This window comes from Ostrea edulis, chromosome 10 (genome assembly GCF_947568905.1).
Source record: "Ostrea edulis chromosome 10, xbOstEdul1.1, whole genome shotgun sequence".
NCBI lineage: Eukaryota > Metazoa > Mollusca > Bivalvia > Ostreida > Ostreidae > Ostrea > Ostrea edulis.
The window spans coordinates 43,904,728-43,929,004 of NC_079173.1; the positions used below are offsets into that span (position 1 = coordinate 43,904,728).

General features: G+C 35.3%; 2 protein-coding genes across 8 annotated transcripts in view; one reads left to right on the forward strand and one right to left on the reverse strand.

Moving 5' to 3' along the window:
* The window catches only part of LOC125666144 (uncharacterized), a 65,468-nt gene extending 43,119 nt beyond the window's left edge, over nt 1-22,349 (reverse strand). Inside the window, exons 1-7 of one of the 7 annotated variants that reach the window (XM_056151416.1) lie at nt 22,141-22,311; nt 21,396-21,534; nt 20,216-20,286; nt 10,625-11,744; nt 6,883-7,038; nt 5,445-5,558; nt 4,864-4,980 (exon numbers count right to left, since the gene is read on the reverse strand). In XM_056151416.1, coding sequence (XP_056007391.1) covers nt 4,864-4,980; nt 5,445-5,558; nt 6,883-7,038; nt 10,625-11,711 — 1,474 coding nt within the window. In that variant the 5' untranslated portion in view covers nt 11,712-11,744; nt 20,216-20,286; nt 21,396-21,534; nt 22,141-22,311. Of the gene's footprint in view, nt 1-4,863; nt 4,981-5,444; nt 5,559-6,882; nt 7,039-10,624; nt 11,745-20,215; nt 20,348-20,640; nt 20,779-21,395; nt 21,535-22,140 lie in introns of those variants that run through there. The other 6 variants (XM_056151413.1, XM_056151417.1, XM_056151415.1 and 3 more) reach the window with 6 other exon arrangements.
* Nucleotides 20,604-21,193, forward strand: LOC130050800 (uncharacterized). Its single transcript, XM_056151437.1, has 2 exons — nt 20,604-20,819; nt 20,918-21,193. Exons 1-2 carry the CDS (start codon nt 20,604-20,606, stop codon nt 21,182-21,184), a joined length of 483 nt encoding a protein of 160 aa, XP_056007412.1. The 3' UTR covers nt 21,185-21,193.
* Nucleotides 22,350-24,277: the final 1,928 nt, after the last annotated feature.

Here is a 24,277-nt window from a genome sequence, read left to right on the forward strand (position 1 = left end):
TTTAATGTAATATTTCCTCAGAATGGACCAAGTTCAACAACATGCAATTTTCTTAAAAATTAAAAAAATAAATAAAAATCCTTGTCACATGCACACCTTCCATACCCATACAAATACTCTGTAAAATAAGGTCTTCACTTGAAAATTGTGGAAGGAAAAATAAAAGACAAATCATGCATTCTGCATGCAATAACTCTTTAAGAAACGAAGTTCAATCTGAAACCTGTAATTTTCTCAAAAATTATAGAAAATCAAAATCCTTGCCACATGCACACCTTCAATACTCATATAAACACTCTGTAAACAGATGATTGACACTTGAAAATTTGGAGGATTTCACCTAACAAATATTGTACTCTCTTTGTAATATTTCCCAAAATGGACTAAGTTCAACAACTCATTTTTCTCAAAGATTAAAGAAAATTAAAGGCCTTGCCACGTGCACATCTTCAATATCCATACAAACACTCTGTACAACAAGATAGTTCTCACTTGAAAATAGTGGGAGGAGTTTACCGGACAAATTATGTACCCTCCATGTAACAATAATATTCAAATAAAGGGGCACAACTCCTGCATAAGAGGAAAAAATGGATCAAAATTGCAATATGATCTAGAATGATCCACAAAGATATGTGACAGAGAAATGAAATTAGAAACCGAAAACCCCGAACAGATGGACAACAGCCTAACATACAGACATCGCTGTACCATAATACGTCCCGTCTAACAACAGGTGTATAAATAAAAGGCCCAAGGGCCACACCGCTCACCTGAGTCACCTTGGCCCATATCTGAAGACTTTCCATATATATATTTGCAAGTAAAATCTTAGTCCCTAATATAGCCCCATCCCACCCCTGGAGGCCATAATTTTTGCAAACTTGAATCTACACTATGTCAGAAAGATTTCATGTAAATGCCAACTTCTTTGGCCCAATGGTTTTTGAGAAGAAGATTTTTAAAGATTTTCCCTATATTTGTATGTAAAACTTTGATCCCCCCTTGTGGCCCCATCTTACCCCCGGGAACCATGATTTGAACAAACGTGAATCTGCACTATGAAAGAAGAAGATAACAGTGATCAATCTCATAACTCCTACAAGCAATACAAAATAGATAGTTGGGCAAAGACAGACCCCTGGACACACCAGAGATGGGATCAGGTGCATAGGAGGAGTAAGCATCCCCTGTAGTCAAAATCAGTGTGCCAAGAACGACCTAACATTCGGTATGAAACATGCCAGACAGCATCTGACCCAATGATAGGTTGTATTGACAAACTAGATCATATAATTTGCAAAATGCTGACTTCAATCGAGACTGTTGAAACCCCTGTACCATCAACTTGTTTGTCAGTAGCTTGTCAGAAAACTTTCATGCAAATATCAACTTTTCTGGCTCAGTGGTTCTTGAGAAGAAGATTTTTAAAGATTTTCCCTATATATTTGTATGTAAAATTTTGACCCCACCCCCCCCCCCCCCCCCCCCCCCCCCCCCGGTGGCCCCATCCTACCTCCAGGGGGCATGCTTTTAACAAACTTAAATCTGCATTATGCCAGGTAGCTTTCATGTAAATCTCAGCTTTTCTGGCTCAGTGGTTCGTGAGAAGATTATAAAAGATTTTTCCTATATACAGTGGAACCCCGTTATTACGTTTTCCATTTTGTCACGATAAAATAACGTAATAACGGGGGCAACGTAATAAACGTTCCCAGTGAAATCCATTAAAAATATTATTTGGAAATTGTATATCGTCCGTTGGTACTCCGTGAAGGGGTGTGTGAATATATTTTTACTGTTTCTTTGTTTAAAAGACTATGCTACTTTGTTTTATTTACATCTTATCTTTAATGTCCGTAATTCTTCATGTTCTTATCCCTTTTCTTTATTTCTGGTGTAGGATTCATAAGGATGTTTTGATAAACGTTGCTTTTCTGCATTCGTTTGGACCGCCATTTTGTTCAACTTTAAAACAATGCGTTCATGTAAATTTCTCTCAATAACTCGTTCCGGTTCGTATTCAACATTCGTATTAAAAAAATAACAAAACATCGTTTTTATTAAGTTCGCTAATTACACAATACACAACGCAATAAAAAAAAAATCCCATCCAAAAAACAACAAAACTTTAGACACAAAACGCACACGATACCCAACACTTACACACTTTTCTCACCAACGATAAACACGGAGAACAATTTAAGCGCAATCCACATAAAAAAAATATAATGATGCACGAAGATTTCATTTACAACGCTAAATGATGGCACTAAAATCACGTGCGCATCAGGGGATTTTAGAATATTCACAGAGGTAAATGCCGTGCATGAATCGGCCGATAACACAGGACAGTTTGATCGGTGTATGTATGGACGAGATTTACGAACACCTAAGCTGCATGTCCAAACAACGGACAATTTTTTTAATTGAACACCTTTAGTCACCTATGTCCAAGCAGTTACCCAAGTGGTTTTAACATTGCTACGATAAATCTTGTCTTTCATGTTTGGTACCAAAGCTGTCCGTAAATAGAGTTTTAATAGCGAAGGTAATCACACAATGCTGAACACGCAGGTAGTTGAGAAATTAATTCTTTGATTATCAAAATATGAAAAATGAATGAAAAATGAAGTAACTTTCATAGAGTACAATTTCTAAATAAACATTATTTAATTGTTTATCACTGGCTTCGATACGGGGTATTCGCCTGTATTGATGTCGCTAGATCTATCGAAGCGTGATCAGTCAAGCGTCTCTAATCCTCAAACAGACCAGGAAATTTACGTGGTGACTGCCTCAGGCAGTCAAGGTGTGAATGGCTTATCATTTTGAGAATCACTATTGAATAATTAGGGGTTTATTACGTTTTCGTCGGAATTTTTACAACGTAATACCGAGTCCCAGCATCTTAGGGCAACGTAATAACGAGGTCTATTTTATATAGGTTTGTTAAGAAATGGTTTTGTGCTTTGAAATTCCAACGTAATATGCGGACTAACGTATTAAAGGGGGAACGTAATAACGGGGTTCCACTGTATTTGCATGTAAAATTTTAATCCCCTACTGTGGCCCTATCCTACCCCCGGGGGCCATGATTTTAAAAAAAACTTGAATCTGCACTATGTCATGAATCTTTCATGTAAATTTCAGCTTTTCTGGCTCAGTGGCTCTTGAAGAGAAGATTTTTAAATGACCCCACCCTATTTATGCATTTTTGTGATTATCTCCCCTTTGAAAGAGACATGACCCTTCATTTGTACAAACTTGAAAGTCTACACCCAAGAATGCTTTTGACCATTTTTGGTTGAAATTGGCCCAGGGGTTCTGGAGAAGAAGTCGAAAATGTAAAAAGTTTACAAACAGGCGAACGGACGGACAGACGACGGACAACAGGCGATAAGAATAGCTCAGGTGAGCTAAGAAAGGTTAGCCGATAAAGAGCACATACCCATGGGAATTCCAACAAATTGTTGGAAGAATGATCACCATGGACGACGATATTGTCAATGAGGAACACCAGTATCTTTTTAACATCAACTTAAAGAGTACTTGTGCGCCGCATCAAAGTGGAGTTTAACAAAGTAGATTTTTGAATAACTAATCACTTAATGGGAACATTTCCTTTTTTACATTTTTGTTGAAAAAGCAACTGTCTATAACATGAGAAAATCTAGTCTTTAGTTTATCTTGAAGAATGGCCGTTTAAAGTGTTTAAAAGTCAATCACTTTGATGTTGGAGAATTAATATTGATCGATCCACCTGTGATGTCATAGGTTTTTGCAAAAATCTGTATCAAATTAGACTTTGTGCATGATAGAAATATAACTGTCAGAGAAATTTTTTTCACTGCACAAATAAAAAAAAAAACTGGTAAACTATTGATAGTGGAAAAGTTAATATTTTCCATAGCTAACCAATCATATATAATGAAGACATGTTGTCAAGGGCAATAAATCCTTTGATGGTTTTTCCCCAACTCTATGTCTAGTCATTATACAATGATTTCTCTAATATCCACAACTAATCTATACATATTTATATATTAGCAGATTTTCTTTAAAAAGGTGGCAACATAACCATTTTCTTTGCTTATTAATCAAAATAAGTTATACTGAGTGAAAATTAATACAGTTTTTTTTTTACTTTCAACCACTAATAATGACATTAAGCCACATGAGGGTGGAGCTACCTTATAGGTCAGAAAAGTTCTGTGATTTCAAATTTACTAAAAGTTCTTTAAAATGATTTAGAATCCATATTTGATTTACACCTTACACCTTTTCTAGCATATGCTGTGGCATAGTACACTTGAAGTCTTTCCTGCACAGTTGTTAATAGTTTCATGATTTATTTCCCACATTGCTGACATCTGTAGGAAGACAGCTAAAGTTTACGACACAATTTTAGTCGTCTGAGGATAATCACCATTTACCTTGATTTTATCAAATTTTAATTACTGCCCTCTTACACGGCAGTTTTACTCTGAAAAGAATACCATAAATATGGAGAAACTACAGAAAAAGTCCCTTCGTTTCATATCTAATGATTATGTATCTATATAAAATGAATCACTCCAACGATCTTTTCTGCCAAACTTAAAAGTAAGACGTTTGCGTACATTGGGCGTGGAAACTTTTAAAATTGTAAACAAATTCAGTCCTCTCTCTCCAAGACCTCATCACACTTAAAGATCACTCTTACAGCTTCAGATATACAAATAGTGTTGTTGTGCCCAGTGTAAGGGCAAGGTGTTGATTGAAATCCTTTATGTACAGTGCTTCTAAGATCTGGAACTCTTTGCCGCATAAAGCAAGGCTTCTTACAACCTTAAGTCAATATAAAAGTTAGATTGTCTTTACCTGGTATGGATGAATAAATAAGTGGTTTGTTTCTATGAATTCCACGATGTTTTTGAGATATTCTCCGCCACTCTTCAAGTGGTCCGATTCCGCGGAATGGAGACCGATAATCTGAAACTGAACAATGTATAGGTTAATGGGTCATATTGTTTTATTTTATCACATCCAACAACGGCCTCTACAAAATGGGGGGTATATATCAATTTGAGATATTGCATCAATGAAGTAATTTAAAATAAAATTTTAAAGAAAAATCTCTATTTGGAATGTCGATCTCCTTGGACATGAAAATAATTTTCATGTGCAAGGAGACATTCCAAATAGTGATTTTTGATAAAGAATTTCATGCAGATATTTAACTATTTGGTATTTTATCATTTTTTTTCCATTAAAAATCTTCAGATTTTATCTGTGAATACATTTTGGAGACAAGTTTTACAGTCTTTTATGTTAATATCATGACATGACAACATTCTTAATATCAAAATCACATTTAATACCATGGAAACAGTCACATAACCTGAAGATCTAATTGGTGTAGAATATAGATTATCAAATATGCTCTACTTTCAGTGTTTTACCTGGTAAGGATGAATGAATGGATGGTTTGAATCTACTTGTCAAAAAAGCATCGGATACTAGGAGTTTTTTCTCAAGTGCAGTGCTTGTGGGTTTGATGAAGGGAGGCAGAAAATCTGGAAATGAACAAAACCAAATATGACTACATATCTAAAGCGCTTCAAATGTGTGTTCTGTGAACAGTGCATCAAAATGCGTGTTCTGTGAACTGCGCTTCAAAATGTGTGTTCTGTAATACTTCCTAACAAGAACTCCTCAGACTTTGGGTATTCAACGCACTGAAACCTTTAAATAAGACAATAAAATATGATAAAAATGATATATTTTCTTGCATGTATAAACGTTTGAAATGAAGATATCATCATGTTTAAAACAATGGAAAAATTAATTTCTAAAAATCCTCTAGGTTCCTTGAACTTTTCTTTTCAAAATACATATTTTCCCTTTCTTTATAGTGAATATTTGTTTAAATCCATATTTATCATATTAAACAGAATTGTTCTTCAAATATCAAACATTAACAAGAGACCCACAGGTCTTGCAGTACAGTATATAAGTTAAGCATCACTAGCTCCAAGGGTTACATAATCTATGATAATTTTCCTGTTAAGCATATCTAACCTAAATGTCCTAATATAGTTAGCACTGCAGTGTAAAACAAAATGTGTTAAAAAAAAAAAAAAAAAAAAAAGCCCCCGAAAATGCCCAAAACTGATGACAAGAGGGTCATGACCCACATTGCTCACCTGAGCCACTTTTTATGATTTTCAAAAGATTTGTTAAATTCAATCCATTTGAACTAACTTTGAAAACCTCCACTCAAGATATCTGCAGATCTGTAGCTCTCTTGGAAAATATTGGGACTCACCCATGAGAGAGCTATAGATCCATCCCTTTTAAAAACTTTCGATTAACGGTACAGAAGAAATACGCACAGTTGAGGCCTTAATTATATCAACAAACGACATAATGGAAGCTTACAGTTTAATGATTGTTTGAAGGTATGTTTGGAATCAGGTATAGTGGGGAAATATGTTAGAATTTTTTTATATTAAACTTCTGAGACGGCGATGCGGGGGCACAAATATACAAGGCCTCAACCGTGCCCATTTTTCTGCACCGTAAATCAAATGTTTTTATAAGGGATGGTTCTGTAGCTTTCTGGTCTGTCCCAAAATTTCCGAGAGAGCAACATATCTGCAGCTACAGCCAAAGATGTTTATACAAATTTAACAGTGGTTCTGGAAAATGTGAAAAACTTACTGACAGACGACAAAACGAACGGACGGACAGATGACAGACAGAAGGTGATTAGATAAGCTCAGCTGAGCTAAAACTATAGAAAAACATTCATATAACTAATAAAATGGTTCCCTTTCCTAATCTTAAACTTCACTAAAAGAACATGACATCTAAAACTGTAACAACATTAAGGCTAACCTGGAATAATTTTTGCTGAAAGGGGGGTCTTGTCTTTCTTTTCCTTGCCAGTTGGAGATAACCTCAACTCTAACTCGGTTTTCTCGCTGGTGTCTTCCAAGATGTTTTTGTCATCAGTGGATTTGAAGATCCTCTTCTCATCATCAACTGAATCATCTGAAATAATGACACAGACAAGTAAATCATACAATACTAATTAATCCCAGCCTTACAATTCAGCATTAATTGTCTAAATAATTCTAATTTGTCTCAAGGTAAGTAACTAGTCATAAAGAAAATTGGGATCACCTGAAACATAATATGATATTATACGTATCTTCATATTCAGATTTAAAATCCATCTTTGATGATAAGACTAATGTTAATTCATCTCACTGTCTGCTGGTCAATTTGTCAATTCCAATGATTTACTTTAGTCAGCCAAGAAGTCAACCATAATATGATGTTTTCAAATCACAGACTAGCATGATGAAACAAGAGGTCCATGAGCCACATCGCTCACCTGAGTCACCTTGGCTAATATTTATAGATTGTTCCTATATATTTGCATTTAAAACTTTGATCCCTGTTGTGGCCCCAACCTATTCCTGGGGTCAACGATTTTCACATATCTGCAGCTACACTAAAAGATGATTTGTACAAGTTTGACTGAAATTGGTGCAGTGGTTCTGGAACATGTGACATTTTTACAGACAGCAGAATGTAAGGACAGAGCTCTGGTGAGCTAAAACAATAGAAAAAAAATCATATGAATAATAAAATGGTTTCTTGTCCTAATCTAAAATGTTACTACAATAATAGGGCAGCTATACAACTACAACAACATTAAGACCTGGACTAAGTATAGGTCGTGCTGAAACGGGAATCTTATCTCTCTTTTCCTTGAAATACCAAGGTAAGGTGTCTTCCCACAATTTCATGTCATCGGTGGATCTGAGTTATCTATTGTTTTAATACAAAGCTTTTTTGCCGGTATCTTCTTCAATTTCCTTCCCATCAATGATTTAAATGGTGATATCTCATCATCATCGACTGAATCATGTAAAATAACGAAGCAGACATGTAAAACAAACAATACCAATACCCATCCTTACAGACAATTAAACCACGCACTAATAATTAATGCAGCCATTCATCATTATCTGTTTAAATCATTCCATTTTGTAAGTTAAATTTAACTAGTCATATAAAACTTGGGATCACCTGAATCATATGATATCATACAATATAACCCTCATACTCAAATCCAAAATATCTTTACAACAAATCTCAAACAAATGATGGCCACTAAAGAAGTGCATTTGATCTCAAGAAAACATTTCAACAAAATGAAATTCATTCAAAGTATGGTTGGCCGGTCATTTTTGTTGATAAGACTGATGTTAATTCAATTCACTGCCTGGTGGTCAATTTGTCAATTCCAATGATTTACTTAAAAGTCAACCAAGAAGTCAACGATAATATGATAATTTCAAATTGTGGACTAGCATGAAAAAACAAGTGACCCATGGGCCACATCGCTCACCTGAGTCACCTTGGTCCATATCAGAAGACTTTATATATATATATTTGCATGTAAAACCGTAGTCCTTATCATGGCCCCAACCTTCCCCTGGAGGCCATAGTTTTTGCAAACTTGAATCTACACTATGTCAGAAAGCTTTCAGAAAGCTTTGGCCCAATGGTTCACGAGAAGAAGATATTTGAAGATTTTTCCTATATATTTGTATGTATAACTTTGATTCCCCATTGTGGCCCCATCCTACCCCCAGGGGCCATGATTTGAACAAACTTGAATCTGCACTATGTCAGAAAGCGTGCATGTAAATATCAGCTTTTCTGGCTTAGTGGTTCTTGAGAAGAAGATTTTTAAAGATTTTTCCTATATATTTGTATATAAAACTTTGATCCCCTATTGTGGCCTCATCCGACCCCCTGGGGCCAGGATTTCAACAATTTAGAATCTGCACTATATCAGGAAGCTCTCAAATAAATCTCAGCTTTTCTGGCTCAGTGGTTCTTGAGAAGAATATTTTTAAAAAAATGTCCTATATATTTGTATGTAAAACTTTGATCCCCTATTGTGGCCCCATCCGACCCCCGGGGGCCAGGATTTTAACAATTTAGAATATGCACTACCTAATAAAGTTTATCTATAAATTTCATCTTTTCTAGCCCAGTGGTTTTTGAGAAGAAGTTAAAAATGTTAAAAGTTTACAGACGGACGGACAGACGGACGGACGCCGGAATACGGGTGATCAGAAAAGCTCACTTGAGCCTAATTCTTCGTGCCTGTTTTTGAATACATTGTTAGAAACTATATTTGTTTTGAACCTATTGAAATATTTAGAATTTTCATAATCATGGAACAAAAATTGATTTAATGGAAACAAATTAATTTTTTTTTAAAATATACATGTATATATTAAACATGGCTTCGAACAAAACGTCTAGTCTAGCTCTAAACAATACGTCTTCTTTCAAACCACGGGTTAGGTCTAGTTAACGTCAATATGAGCTACTACTTCCTTTACTAGATCAACAGCATTTCCGCGGCCATGGTAGCTAGTGTCGCTTGACTCGATCGTCTCCATGCTATTTTTCAAGGTATTTATGTATCGCACATAATGTGACTTTGCACCTTTTCTTTTTCACATGTTTGCTTCTCGCATAAATTCCGACGTGTGTCATATTTTTAAAATTAGTTACCATTTCCGCAGCAGTGTTTTGTAAAGTTAGTAAAAATAATTTGGAATATGAAATAGTTTGAGAGATAAAGCGTACTTATAATTACATGAAAATGCTTGCAAAACTTAAACATTCCTAGTATGGACGTTAATATTTGACCAAAAGTAATGATTGTCGTCATAAGGGGGGGGGGGGGTATTTTTCGCAAACAAGGATCGATTATAAAAGCACCTAAATAGTTTGTACGTTTCCCAACCAAGATTTGGAGAAATGTCTGTCCAGTTCTAGTTTCACACTCCTGTAGTAAATATCAACAAACGATCATCATCTTACACTTGCACCGAGTCATTGTTTATTGTTGACTTTCTTTTTGAAAATGCCTAGAGATGCAAATTGCATGTGCATGTAGGAGCGATTTCGGTGACTTATAGGCTATACTATCAAAATTATTGTGGCGCATACTATACATATATATAATATATGCAATGTATATATATGAAAAAGAGTTGTAATCATTATGAAATAAAATGAAAATTATCATTTGCCAAGAATTCAATCAACAGATTTACACAAAACACTTGACAGCGGTAGCAAATTACAACAAAATATGATGACATTTTCCCTGCGATACAACGTCGTGACGTACTTTTTTTATTATGACGTTGTATAGTGTGTCTGTACAGTACTGTGATTTTTCTCGGGAAGCTTAACTACATTGCATCCGGTTCTAAATTTATAATAAATTTGCAACCATCACGTGATCATCGTCCCACATATCCTTAAACCATAAAATAATCTAGCATTGATTAAAACAGGCATTGATGTAAAACTCACCAGTCAGATAGTATTTACATGTATCAATATATATATATATATATGTACTGACTGGTATACTAAGTACAATAAACTACAGCACTATTAGTAATTACCTCTGTATATATCTGTCAGATATAGTACAATAAACTACAGTACTACTAGTACTTACCAGTCAGAGAGTACCTCCTCTGTAGATATCTGATATAGTACAATAAACTACAGTACTACTAGTACTTACCATTCAGAGAGTACCTCCTCTGTAGATATCTATATACAGACACTGTGTTGGTGTTGAATGATCCGACCCAGAGAAGGTGAGTTTTATCATCATAGTTCAGGCTGCGTGGTCTGTTTATCCCGTGTTGTTGTGTCAGTAACAGAGACAGGAAGTGACCGTCCTTATCAATCATCTGTACTGTGTAGGTGTTATGATCACACACCAGGATGTGTGACAGCGCGTCTGTACAGATTCCTAGTGGATCTAGTGATGATCCTGATGGAGGTCCTGTGTAGGAGAATCGATGTCTCCCCCCGCGCTCTGTCACCACTACAGCACCACGGTTATAATTATTCCAGTGAGACACAATGATATCACCGTTATTGTTCTCTGTGATAAAGAGAGGATAACTATACAGCGTGTGACCTGTGTGGTCGTGTTCTATGGTCAGGATGTGTTGACCACTACTGTTGTACCGGGTTACCTTGCCTGTTTTATAGTTATACATCCCCACCATCAGATCTCCAGTGGACGGGGAGCAGTACACACACACTGGTTCCCATGGTGATGTTCTCTGTATCAGTCTGGTGACTGTTTTATTGTCTGTAGACAGTTTGTTGATGTTACGTTTCCTGTCTATATAAATCAGTTCACCAGAACTGTTCACTGTGTGTCCTCCTCCATACCATGTTATATCTGTCACACGGTGTATAGTGTCTCCTGTTGTGTCTGTCAAGATGAGATTGTAATCATCAGAGACCCAGACCCGGTCTGACATCACACGAGATATGTGTAACACACCGTGACTAACACCTGTCACACAGACAGACGTGTGTAATACAGGTGTGGACATCAGTTCCAGTTGTTCATTTTCTACTTGTTGTTTTCTTGCATCATAAAGCAAGGCAGGCTCCTGTTTTTGTAAATGTTCAAACTTCTCACGGTAAATCACAACATCATGGTGTTTGGTATGTAGATCAATGACATGTTTCTCTTTACACTGTAAACACAGATCACGTTTACATGTGTTACAGTAGAACTCAGTGTCCCCCTGACATTGAGAACACTGCCATACTTTATACGGAGTGCTGAGTCCTAGTGTGTCCATGATGTGGAGGGTGTGGGTCTTTAGGAATACAATCTGTTGAAAATAAAATGGATACAAGGTTAAACAGAACATCAACACCATTGTAACACTCCAACAATATCATGAAGTACTCTGTAGTGTGTAAGTTAGTAAAATATCACAAAATCAGGTGTCAGTATCTTATAATACCTCACATTCTGAACATGGATTTTAAAGTTCAGTGAGTGTTTAACCTGTTGACCTAGACCTTTACAATTGAACAACAAGAGGCCCACAGGCTTTATATTTCACCTGAGTACTAGTAAAAACTTATCACTACTCCCAAAGGCTATAAAATCTAGGTTCTGAATATCTAAGCTAAATGTTAACATTCATCAAAAGTATAAAACAAGATGTGTTCTTACAACTTCAATGTCCTCAAAAGATATGGCTAATTTGGACCTCTCCTAAAGTGAAAACCATGGGTTATGAAATTCACCATTTTTTGTACATATTTTTCTGCTATTCCATAGCATATGCATTTAGATTTTATACAGTATCAGCAAACTTACACATAAACACTATATACCAAGTTTGGCCCCACCCTGGGGTCAGAACCCCTACCCCGGGGATCATCACAATTTTGGTAAGCAATTTTCCTGCTCTATACAACACCATGCATTTAGTTTTTCTTAAACATATGCGGTTGTAGAACAGAAGACTTTGAAAATTGGTCAATTTTGGGCAGTTTGTGCCCCGCCCCTAAAGCCCCAGGGGTGCAGGAATCCTGAAATTTACAATTGATGTCCCCCTCTTTCCAAAGATGTTTTATACTAAATTTGAAAAGAATCGGAATCATAGTTATCAAGAACAAGTTAAAAATGTCTATTGTTCACAAATTTAATAACTGACCATTTTGGTCCCACCCAGATATCAAAACCCCTACCCCTGGGAACATCAAATTTAAAAATTTTAGTAAAGGACTACCTGTTCTTTCTAAATATCTATTTAGTTTTAATTTAGTATCAATGGCACTAAAGAAGATGTTATTTAAGTGTTTTACACATTAACACTATATACCAAGTTTGGTCCCACCCTGGAGTCAGAACCCTTAGCCCGGTGATCATGAAATTTACAATTTTAGAAGTGGCTTTCCTGCTGTAAATCACTATGCATTTAGTTTTTCTTAAACGTGTGTTTTTTGAAAATTGGTCAATTTTGCCCCCCCCCCCCCCCCCCCCCCCCCGGCCTAAGTCCCCAAGGGTGAAAGAATCCTGAAATTTACAATGTATGTCCCCCTTGTCCAAAAAATACTTCACACCAAGTTTGAAAAGAATTGGAATGATAGTTATCAAGAAGAAGTTAAAAATGTCTATTGTTCAAACATTTAACTGGACATTATTTTCAATAAAGCAGTGATTTTTTTTTTCAAACTACCACCCCTCCTTTTGAATTGTGAAAAAATAGTGACATTTTCCTCAAATTGGGAAAAATCATTCATAGTAAATAACAAGATGTGTTTGTGAAACACAAATGCCCCTGATAATGGTCAATTCCAAAGATAGCCAATGTCACAAGGACAAATGTATCTTGGTACCAGTAGAAAGATCTTGTCACAAGAAATGCTCACATAAAATATGAAAGCTCTAATATTTACTAGAGGTGCGCGGTATTACCGGTATACCGGTGTACCGGTATTTTTCTGGTACCGGTATGTACCGCGGTACACGAGGCGAAATACCGGTATATTCAAGTCTGATAACTCTTAACGAAAATATAAAATTGAAAGAAGAAAAAATAATTTAAGAAATTTGTGTACGCAGTGACTCACTTTATTTACATCGTTCCCTCATTGTGATGCAATGAAAGGTAAGTCTAATAACTGTACACAATCGGTAAAACATACGAAGTATAAAACGCGATGATTTGATTATTAATGATATGAAAACAAATCAAAATTAAAGAAAAAAATAATAGAAAACATTTCATTAAGTTATTATTTTAATATATAAGGTAGATTATAAAAATTGTTTTTATGTTGTTTGGTTTATTCGGGTCGGATACCATTTCCGGCTATAAGGCAAACCCCAAGTAAAAAATAAAATAAAATGGCAGATGCAGACTTGTGCGTTCGAAACAACTGTTCATCGCGCGAGTACAAATTCCTGCCGATTCTGAACGCCGACTTTGAGGTGCAAAAATGTAGGAATTGTGGTAGAAGAACAAGAACACGTTCATACGCACATGTTCTCGTTATTCTCTTTAGAGAAGTGGACAGGCGTATTCTACATGTAGAAGTTCTCGTCATTCGCGACTCTAAGAACTTCTAGACTACTTTGAGATCGTGTCAAATAAAATCCACAGGTTTCCCCCTATTAATTATTTTTATAATCGTTCCAGTCAGTAGTCTAGTCACAGTCGATTCTAGTCATGATACAGAGACACTGCTATATTGTATGTACGATATACTTATACGTTTGGATTAAACTTTTGTTCTGTTAACTGGTTTAAGATTTAAATAAGATATTTTCCTTATCATTTATATTTGAATAAATTAAATGCAATTTACAATCAATAAACTAATAACAGCTCATTATATACAATAAATCACAACTAAAATCCACTAAAACTGAATCATACAATTAAAAGATTAAATCTGCGGTATACCGTGGTATGTACTGCGGTATTTTGCAAATACCACGGTATACCGCGGTACCTTTATTTTCTGCGGTACCCAACTCTAATATTTACCAATTAGAAGTTATTACCATGTCATTTTTTTTTAAATAGGTCAAATGTCAAGGTCAAAAGGTTGAGTGAGTACCAATGGAAAGGTTTGTCACAAGGAATACGCATGTGAAATATCAAAGCTTTATCACTTACTGTTCAAAAGTTATTAGCAAGGTTAAAGTTTTAGACAGAATTACAGAATGACAGACAGGACAAAAACAATATGCCCCCTGATCTTCAATCTCGGAGGACATAAAAATGGTAAAGATGCATAGAATAATCAAATATCAATTTTTTGGTTTGAGGTTTATTTCAGATCTGATTTAAAATCATAAAATAAATAATTATTCAACATTAAATATGTATTGGAATTCAATTTAAACCTTGTATAAATATTATTTACTTTTTCTAAGAAATACTTAAAGTATTTCTTAGAAAAAGTAATATTGTCTAATTTCATAAAGAAAAATAATAAATTAATTCACCAGCATTTGTACCCATAATCTTCTAAATATCATATTAACAATCAAGTTTCCAGAATATCTCTCCTGTTTGTATTTTTCGGATTTTAATAAAACCCTATACTGTTGGCCACTTCCTGTTATTAGACTGACCCTACATGTAAGGTCGATCCACCCCACGGTCGGTCCGTCCCCTGGTCGATTCGGTCCATTTTGCTTAGTCGATCCGGCCCCTCCAATTTTTTTATTAAAGATATAATAAATTATTAATTACTTAAGAAACAAGAGGTCCTTGGGCCACATCGCTCACCTGAGTTACCTTGGCCCTTATCTGAAGACTCCATATATATTTGCATGTAAAACCTTACTAAGGTTTTCAGGGTTGGGCGGTTAAAACCGCCCCCGGTTTTAACCGTCCCGGTCAATACTCCCTAAGTGGTCAATACTGGTCAACTGAGATTTAAACTGTCCATTTTCCTCTTTTTGTACATTTTTTGCAAAGATAAATTAAGTCTTTTCATTATAATATATGGATTAATTGGTTATCAATAATTTTCATTAGATAATTAGATGTAATTTCATAAGTTTAATATATTTGGTTTGCTGAAACTGTGATCATTTCAGAACTATAAAAGAGGGTCACATATAGCATAACTAGACAATAGGATCTGCTTATACATGTACCTGGACAGATTAAGAATAACAGGTAGCTGGACATTAAATAAACACAGTGATTTATTAATATGAATTGGGTGACAGGTGCTGTAGATAAACAATGTGTTGCAGTGTACAGAGCAGGATGTACCTGAGCACAGGGAACAGAGTTGACAGGTGTTAATTAGCATACTCTGGGACCAGAGAGAACCAGTGTATATGTTATTGTTATGAAAACATCACCAACACACCCCCTCAAATGTTTATTTAACAGTTAAATGAAGATTTGAAACAATGGGTAGTTCTTGATAAACTAAAGAATTTGATCAGAAATAGAAAACACTTTCCCCATCATACTATCTATGGCTTCAACAAAACATAGTTTAGGAAATACCACAATTTTCCTCTCACATTCACTTCTTGACCTGCTAAGAGACACAATCATGAAGCCTAGAGATCCTATTTGGAATTTCTATGATATTGTTGAGGACAACAAGACCACAGCAAGATGTAAAGACTGCAATGCTGTTGTCAGTGCCAAAGTAATACGGCTACAAATTTTTTAATTTTTACAATAAACTTTTACATCTTCCCCAATTTAAAAGAGTCATTTACATTATTTATTTAATATTATGACTTGCAAGTATATTATAAACTGATAGTGCATGTTATGAATTACAGTATTTACCATAATGGCCACTGAAACATTTAAAATAACCAACAACACAGACTATAATGACCAAAAAATTTTCAATCAACCAGTATTGACCGGTTTTAACCAGTATTGACCACCGGCCCGGTCAATACTCATATTGACCACTTTTTTGCCAACCCTGATTAGGTTTTACATCCGATGTCTTAGTCCTTATTATGGCCCCAACATACCCCTGGAGGCCATGCTTTTTGCAAACTTGAATCTACACTAATTCAGAAAAGAAAGCTTTCCTGTTAATGGTTCTTGAGAAGATTTTCCCTATATTTTGTATGTAAAACTTTGATCCCCCCTTGTGGCCCCATCCTACACCCGGGGGCCATGATTTGCACAAACTTGAATCTGCACTATGTCAGAAAGCTTTCATGAATTCATGTAAATATCAGCTTTTCTGGCTCAGTGGTTCTTGAGAAGGAAGATTTTTAAAGATTTATCATATATATTTCTATGTAAAACTTTGATCCCCTATTGTGACCCCATCCATCCCCGGGGAGGCCATGATTTGAACAGACTTGACTCTGCACTATGTCAGGAAGCTTTCATGTAAATATCAGCTTTTCTGGCTCAGTGGTTCTTGAGAAGATTTTTTTAAAAATTTGAAATGTGAAAAGTTTATGACGACGCCGCCGCCGCCGACAGACAACGGACAAATTTTGATCAGAAAAGCTCACTTGAGGGTTCAGCTCAGGTGAGCTAATAATTAAATAAATAAAGTGCACCGCCACGGCACATGATACGCCCGTCACATATTGTTAACATGAACATATCACCATGAAGAGATAGGTATGCATGGAACCAAATGTCAACCTTCCTTTAAGAATCTTACCCACTCTATGGCCTCATGTGACATTGCTTCAAATATTGATAATGTAAGCTTAATGATTTTTAAAAGGATATAAAAACATTTTCCCAAATGTTTTCAATGAAATGATTAAAGTGCAAGATAGCCCTTTATCCAAGCAAACAACTTACAATAAATGGGAGTACTCAAAAAGGTTGATTTATTCAACATATCAAAAAATACATATATCAGTATCTGCCTTTGTCAAATCTTCAAGTATAAAAGTAAAATATGCATGGTGATGTCAATATAAATAAATATAGATTAAAAACGGTTATTTCAAACACTGGTGCATCTCCTATGGTGTAGTTATTAATTAGAGAAAAATAATACATCATATATTTCTCAACTGGTTGTGTTAGACTTGAGAAATGCACATCTGCAGCTTTGCTCATTGTATTTTAAGGAATGAAGAACAATGCACAGCGTAATAAAACATCAAACATTAGTCATTATGTTTATTCTTAGACTGTAAAACTGTCATCTTAGTGAGACATGACAATCTGCACCTTGTTGTTGAGATATAAAATAAAAATATATTTTACAATATCATATTAATTCTTAAACTTTATACCAAATTAACTTTCAAAGTAATGGCTACCAATTAGAACTGTTCTAAAATTTGACAGATCAATTAGAAGGCCAGATTCCTCTGCCCAATTCCCGATTGCAAGAGATATAGATAGCACCTCCTTGATCAGATTGCTGTAACAGAAATCTTCTAAACTCATTAATTAATCTGTAATTTGACAGAACGCAATTGTTCTGTTAGCAAAATGCCTCCTGAATTGCTTGATAATTACACCCATGGGACAAGGGAAATTTCTCTTGTTACTGACACAAAAGAAATAATTTGTTTGTTATATACTGCTGTATAGTACAGTGTATATAATGAAGAATGTGTAGTTTCTTGAATTAACATTTTTTAATATGGTTATTGCAATACTATTTCATCTGTTCAGATTTACACAAATGCCCAATCTGTTCATTGTAAATCTTTTTTCTGAACAATGCCACAGCCATAACAAAACATCAAAATACTAATCATTAAAATAGGCCTTTATACATATTGCAACCATTTGTTGTCTTAGTGAGAAATGATACTCTGCATATAGGTTGCTGAGAAAAAAATTAAAAATTATATAGTACAATGTCAAATTAATTTTGAAAATAAAGACTAACCACAACAAACAAATTCACTTTCACAAATAATTTCTGGTATATCTGCAATTAAGAGGCTAAGATCTCTCTGCCCAATTCCCTAGAGATAAAGATAACACCTGCTTGATCATGTTGATCAGAGATGCTCTACACAACTCATTAATTAGTCTTGTCAAAATGCCCTTTGCATGTATGGGACAAGTGGAATTTCTCATGTTATTGTTAGAAACAAAGGAAACATTACATAGGCTAAAAAAAAAGCTGTACAGTATATCATAAAAAAAATATGTGTTTTCTTGATGTAACATTTTTGAATGAGGTTTTCTACAAAACTCTTATATGAGTAGGGATTGTACCAATTATAACATACTTTTTTCAAAAAATCACTTCAACTAAATGTCACAGTGACCTTAAAGTACAGTGCGACACACCTTCTACCTAAGATGCATAAGTTGACCAAGTTTCATGATTCTAGATCAAATAGTTTTCAAGTTATGAGCCGGACAGGGTTTTACCATATTTGGCCATATCTTCTTAATTAAAAGTCACAGCGACCTGGTTTTAATGTGCGACACACCTTCTACCCAAGATGTATCAACTGACAAAGTTTGATTATTCTAGGCCTTATAGTATTTAAGTTATGAGCCGGACACGAAAAAGCTAACAGACGGACGGACATGAAGGCCATAACATAATACGGCCCGTCTTAAGACGGCGTATAAAAAGCAGGAAAATATGCACTTCCAAAATATATTCAAAAGTGATTTGAATATTATTTGGAACTGCACATTTTCCTGCTTTTTTATTTAATTATTTTGACTGTGATATCAACTCCTTCTATTTGGATTATATATATATATAAATGTAGCGGTCAGCCGGGTTCGATCGCCGGTGGCTAGATAGCTCAGTTGGTAGAGCACCTGACTAGAGATTCAGTGGGTCCGGGTTTGAATCCCAGTCTGGCCCGTTGCATTTTCTCCCTTCCTGTTACATTTGGTGCCGTAGACCAGCCCCTGCAACTGACAGGTGAAAATGCCTGCCAGGGGATTAAGATCCTGGGTTGATGTCTGCAGGTGTGAAGACATTTAAGGAGGGAGGAATGTAGCGGTCAGCCGGGTTCGATCGCCGGTGTCCAGATAGCTCAGTTGGTAGAGCACCTGACTAGAGATTCAGGGGGCCCGGGTTCGAATCCTGGTCTGGTCCGTTGCATTTTCTCCCTTCCTGTTACACACACACACATATATATATATATATATAGATATATGTATATATATATATATATATATATATATATATATATATATAATTGTATAATTGGGAAAAAATATAGCCAATTTTTGTGAGGGGAACTGCCGAATATCGGTGGCATTTTGGTCCAAAATAAAAATCACTGTAAAGACACCAAAACACCTGTTTATGGTCATGTTTACTTTCTTTCTAAAGAGGGATAATCACGTTCTCGCTATAGGGGAGGTGTTCCCAACCTGAATAAGTCTGAAATATTTGACACCCTGTAATATTAATTGAATTATTTTACTAAGGTGTCGCCCCTTCAGACTTAGTATCATTAATTGAAGTATTTTACTAAGGTGTAGCCCCTTCAGACTTACTGTATCATTGATTGAAGTATTTTACTAAGGTGTCGCCCCTTCAGACTTACTGTATCATTGATTGAAGTATTTTACTAAGGTGTAGCCCTTCAGACTTACTGTACAGAGTTCCCGAAACGCGCCGGTCCATCGGGCATCCCCGATAAATTTTGAATGGGGCCGGCAAAATCCAAATTTTATCGGTCAAAATGTCCGGCAGATTTTATGGACTATTTTGAAATTTAAAAACATCTGAACAAATATAACTAAATGTAATAGTCATTTTATTAGTTACAAAAAATAACTATTAATTAAAAGTGGAGGGAAAAGCCAAACAAACGCGTAGTTTTATTTTTTTAATCCGGATAAATTCGCGGGTTCTTTTTTTACACACGTACCACAATTTCCTATTGGAGTTGACCAACATTGGGCATGTGGCCGATAAAGTGGAATTCGGGTGCCACATGTACTAAAAGAAAAGAAAAAGACGGTCAGAAAGACAATGATGGGGATAAAGGAAGTAAGAGGGAAAGAAAATTCCACAAGAAATGGCTAGATGATTGGAAATGGCTGGTCTATGATGGATATATGATGTTTTGCAAAAAAAGTACGTATTACACAATACCTATATTACAACACAAGTAACAACATTTATATTTTAAACTTTGTATATAACAATGCCAAAAGTTTATTATTTCTGTGGAAATTGCTTTCTGTCTGGTTTTAAGATATGGAAATAAGCTGAACACTGTTAAGTGGACACATGTTTGGAATTGCTTTTCTGACATGGGCATCCAGGACATTCTAACTGTTATGGACTTACTGCGTACACTCCCTGCCACTTCTGTTGTCAATGAGGCCTCCTTCAACCAGATGAAAATGACCAAGACAAACAGGAGACAGCGTTTGAGTAACAAGCACCTTGATGATTGCATGGTTATTCAGCTGGAGTCGACTGATATTTTGAACTTTGATCCAACAGAAGCAATTAATAAATGGATGGTAATTATAACATGTATTGTAATAGTTTAATTTTTGTTTTATTCGGTAGTTTGGATTTTAATCACGTATATATATATGATAATGAACATATTTTGTAGACATCAAGTAAGCAGCCAAGAAGATTGACCTACGCTAGATCTACTTGCAACAAGAACAGCGAACAACAAGACGAAGACATTATGATTCAGGAAGTGACACAGAATGAGGAACCTAGGAATACAACAGTTGCTGAATCGGACCCTGAGACTGCAGATGACTGTGACTACGAGACGGACTGTGACTCTGACAACGAACAGACAGAAGACTTTAATGACAGAGCAATTGAACAAACTGTGCATGAAATGGAAATAGAAATAAATTATTAGTCCGATCTATGTTAATTTTATCTCTTTTTATTTAAAACAACAATGTCCGGTAAATTTCACAATTGTCCGGTAAATTTTGAATATTTACCGGACAATTGTCCTACAGATTTTTTACTAGTTTCGGGAACTCTGACTGTATCAGCAGATTAAAGTGTTTGGCTTGTATCATTAATTAAAGTGTTTTACTAAGGTGTAGCCCCTTCTGACTTACTGTATCAGCAGAGTGAATTCCATCCCAAAATCCTGTAACCCAAACTTTTGTTCACAAACCAACTCTGTCTAGATGAGGCCTCGACGGGGAATTGGTCCTGTAACCGTCCACTTCACAATCGACGTCATGTCATCACAATCTATCATGTTATCATAACATTGATCAGATATAGAAATATCCAAACTTATGTAATATACAATGTATAATTCAATGTTATCACTCTTACACAAACCCTTACCAGTATGTGATTGACCTTCAATGACCCAAGTCTGGGAAGAACTTCATTCTCTCACCAGAGGGCGCGTTACGCAAGCTTCACATACAGAAAACGGCGATTTTAAACAATTTACAGTAAGCATCAATTTAATTGCACCAAAAACATATCATAATATGACTAAATATTTATTCCAAAACATAAATGTGGGATCAAAGAAACTTTTACAAGATTTCTGTAAAAAGCCGTTGACAGAGGTGTAGTGCAGTGCGAGGAGCGCACGGAACTCTGGGTAGAGAATGCGAAGAACTTGTTTAAAACGAAAGTCGAGAAATATTATAGTTACAATTTAACATCACTGTATTGTTTTAGAACACCAAGTCACGATATTCAACATTTCTAGGTTTCCAGCATGAGAGCTTTTCAAGTGTAAAAAATAAAGACTAAATTTGCAAAATAATGTGATTTCACTTCCTTGTTCCATATTTTAATCCGTGTGCGTAAATTGTCTCGTAAAGTTGACCTACTTACGGTTAATTTCATTACTGATCACCCGATCATTCGGAATTCCTGCCGTTAGATACCTCTATTACCCTCTATCCAACTAGATGTCCAACTTTTTGAGTTGTTTTAATTTGGCCTGGACCTTGTGTAGTTGTGTCAATGTGTGTGTGGGGCGTGTCTATTCAGGCTAATGGAATTTTCCGCGTGATCGCATTTATACCCGACACAACGATCCCGACCAAAATTGACGCGACGGTTCGGGACTTGGCATATTTTCGGGAGTTTAGTGGCGATAGTTTGGGTGCGCGACGTTTCGGGCACAATAGTTCGGGAGGTGGCAAATAAATCTGATATTTAGTGTTATTTCTCTGTGTTAAAATTGACATGTACATACTTATCTTTGATGTTTTGAATTATGTTACCCGAAACGTAGCGGATCCGAACTCTCGGTAATTCTTTTATAATTTATACGGAATAAATTTTGCCAATAAATTGCAAAACTTTTGCGCCTTTTATATTGTTTCATATATGAGATGAAGTCCGTAAGCTCTAATTGAATTTTACTTCATTTAAGGTAGTGATTGGATGGGTCTATATTATTTTTTTCTGAGTTTTACATATTTTGAAGCTGACAGTGTTTGTAACACAGTATGAAAGTGTCATAATTATACGGTTTTCACGGGAATTGTGACACACTACGGTTGTCATAGTAACCCCTCTTCTCAACTTTCCGTAATAAATGGTACAGTTGTTTCAGATGGTGTTTAGAATATATACCCAAAAAAGTAGGTCATAAGTGATAAAAATTTTATATGAAATTGAATATATAATTTGCATTAAGATGTCCGTTTACTTTCATATGAAGTAGAAGCAAGGCTGTTTGTGAGCAGTTTTGCTATTTTCAGAAGGCAATTATTTATCACAGCACTGACAACAGGCATATAGATATCAGATCTGACATTGTAATGGGAAAAAAGAAAGAAAGAGGTGATGTAAAGGTTACTCCCAATAGGCCAGGTGTCGCCTAACCCCCCACCCCCCCCCCCCCCCACCCCAGCTCTGCGGTAAATGGTGCAAAATCCTGCATTCTGAGCAGTAATATCCTGACACTCCTTTCTCACTTATAAATTTCTACTTCTTAAACAAAACTTTTATGTTACATATACATTTTTAGAATTCTGACAGTGATTTTTGTATCTAAAGAAAATATTGCCAATATATATCTGTGTTTCGTCTTATTTCTCCTAGAATTAAGTGATATACTGATGTAAAGAATACAATAATGACAAGTGTTCTATAAATAAACAATACAATATGATACGATCATCAGCTAAATCTTTTAGTTTCATAAATATACGTTTTAACATAAGAGAAAATACAAGTATTTAATTTGGTAAGACACCATCACCCCAAGGTAGAAGATGTTTATAATTAATAACCAAATCATTTAACCTAAGCAATCTAGCCATTAATTTGTGTCTAGCAATTGAATATTTCTTACAAATAAAGAAAAAGTGATATGCGTCTTCACGCTTGCCACAGGAACATAATGGAGAATCAACAATATTGTGTCTATAAAAATCATAATTCAAAACACATGTGTGTCGATCTAAGTTTGGTATGAATTATATTCAACAGACGAGAACCAAATGAAAAGTATACAGGGGTTTGGGATTGATGATATTGTCAGAGCTAACGCTGTTACGAAATTGTTTAATTAAAGACGCCTGTCTTGATTCAATACTAAGAGAATTCCACTTAGAAACAGCATCTGGTACAAATGATTATGTAAACTTCAAGTCTTCATTTTGGTATTAAATACTTCTCACGATAACGTAGATTATATGCAGACACATTGTTTATTTTACTAGATATTGTTTCTTTTAGATATAGCGGAACCTCGTTATTATGAATCTTGTACATGGTAACTAATTTAGCATGTGCTTGTCGGTTCTAAATCAGTTTCTAGTTACAGAGAATCTCTAGAGGCTATTACTGTATAGGAAGGCCAGTAATAATCCGTGCTGCATATAATTGGACTTTTTCTAACAGATCACTGTCAGATGAGCTACATCTATCCCAAACAACAGAGGCATATTCTAAATCTGGTCTTATGAAAATAGTGTACATTTTTAAGAGTGTTTCTTCCTAAAGTAAGAGATCG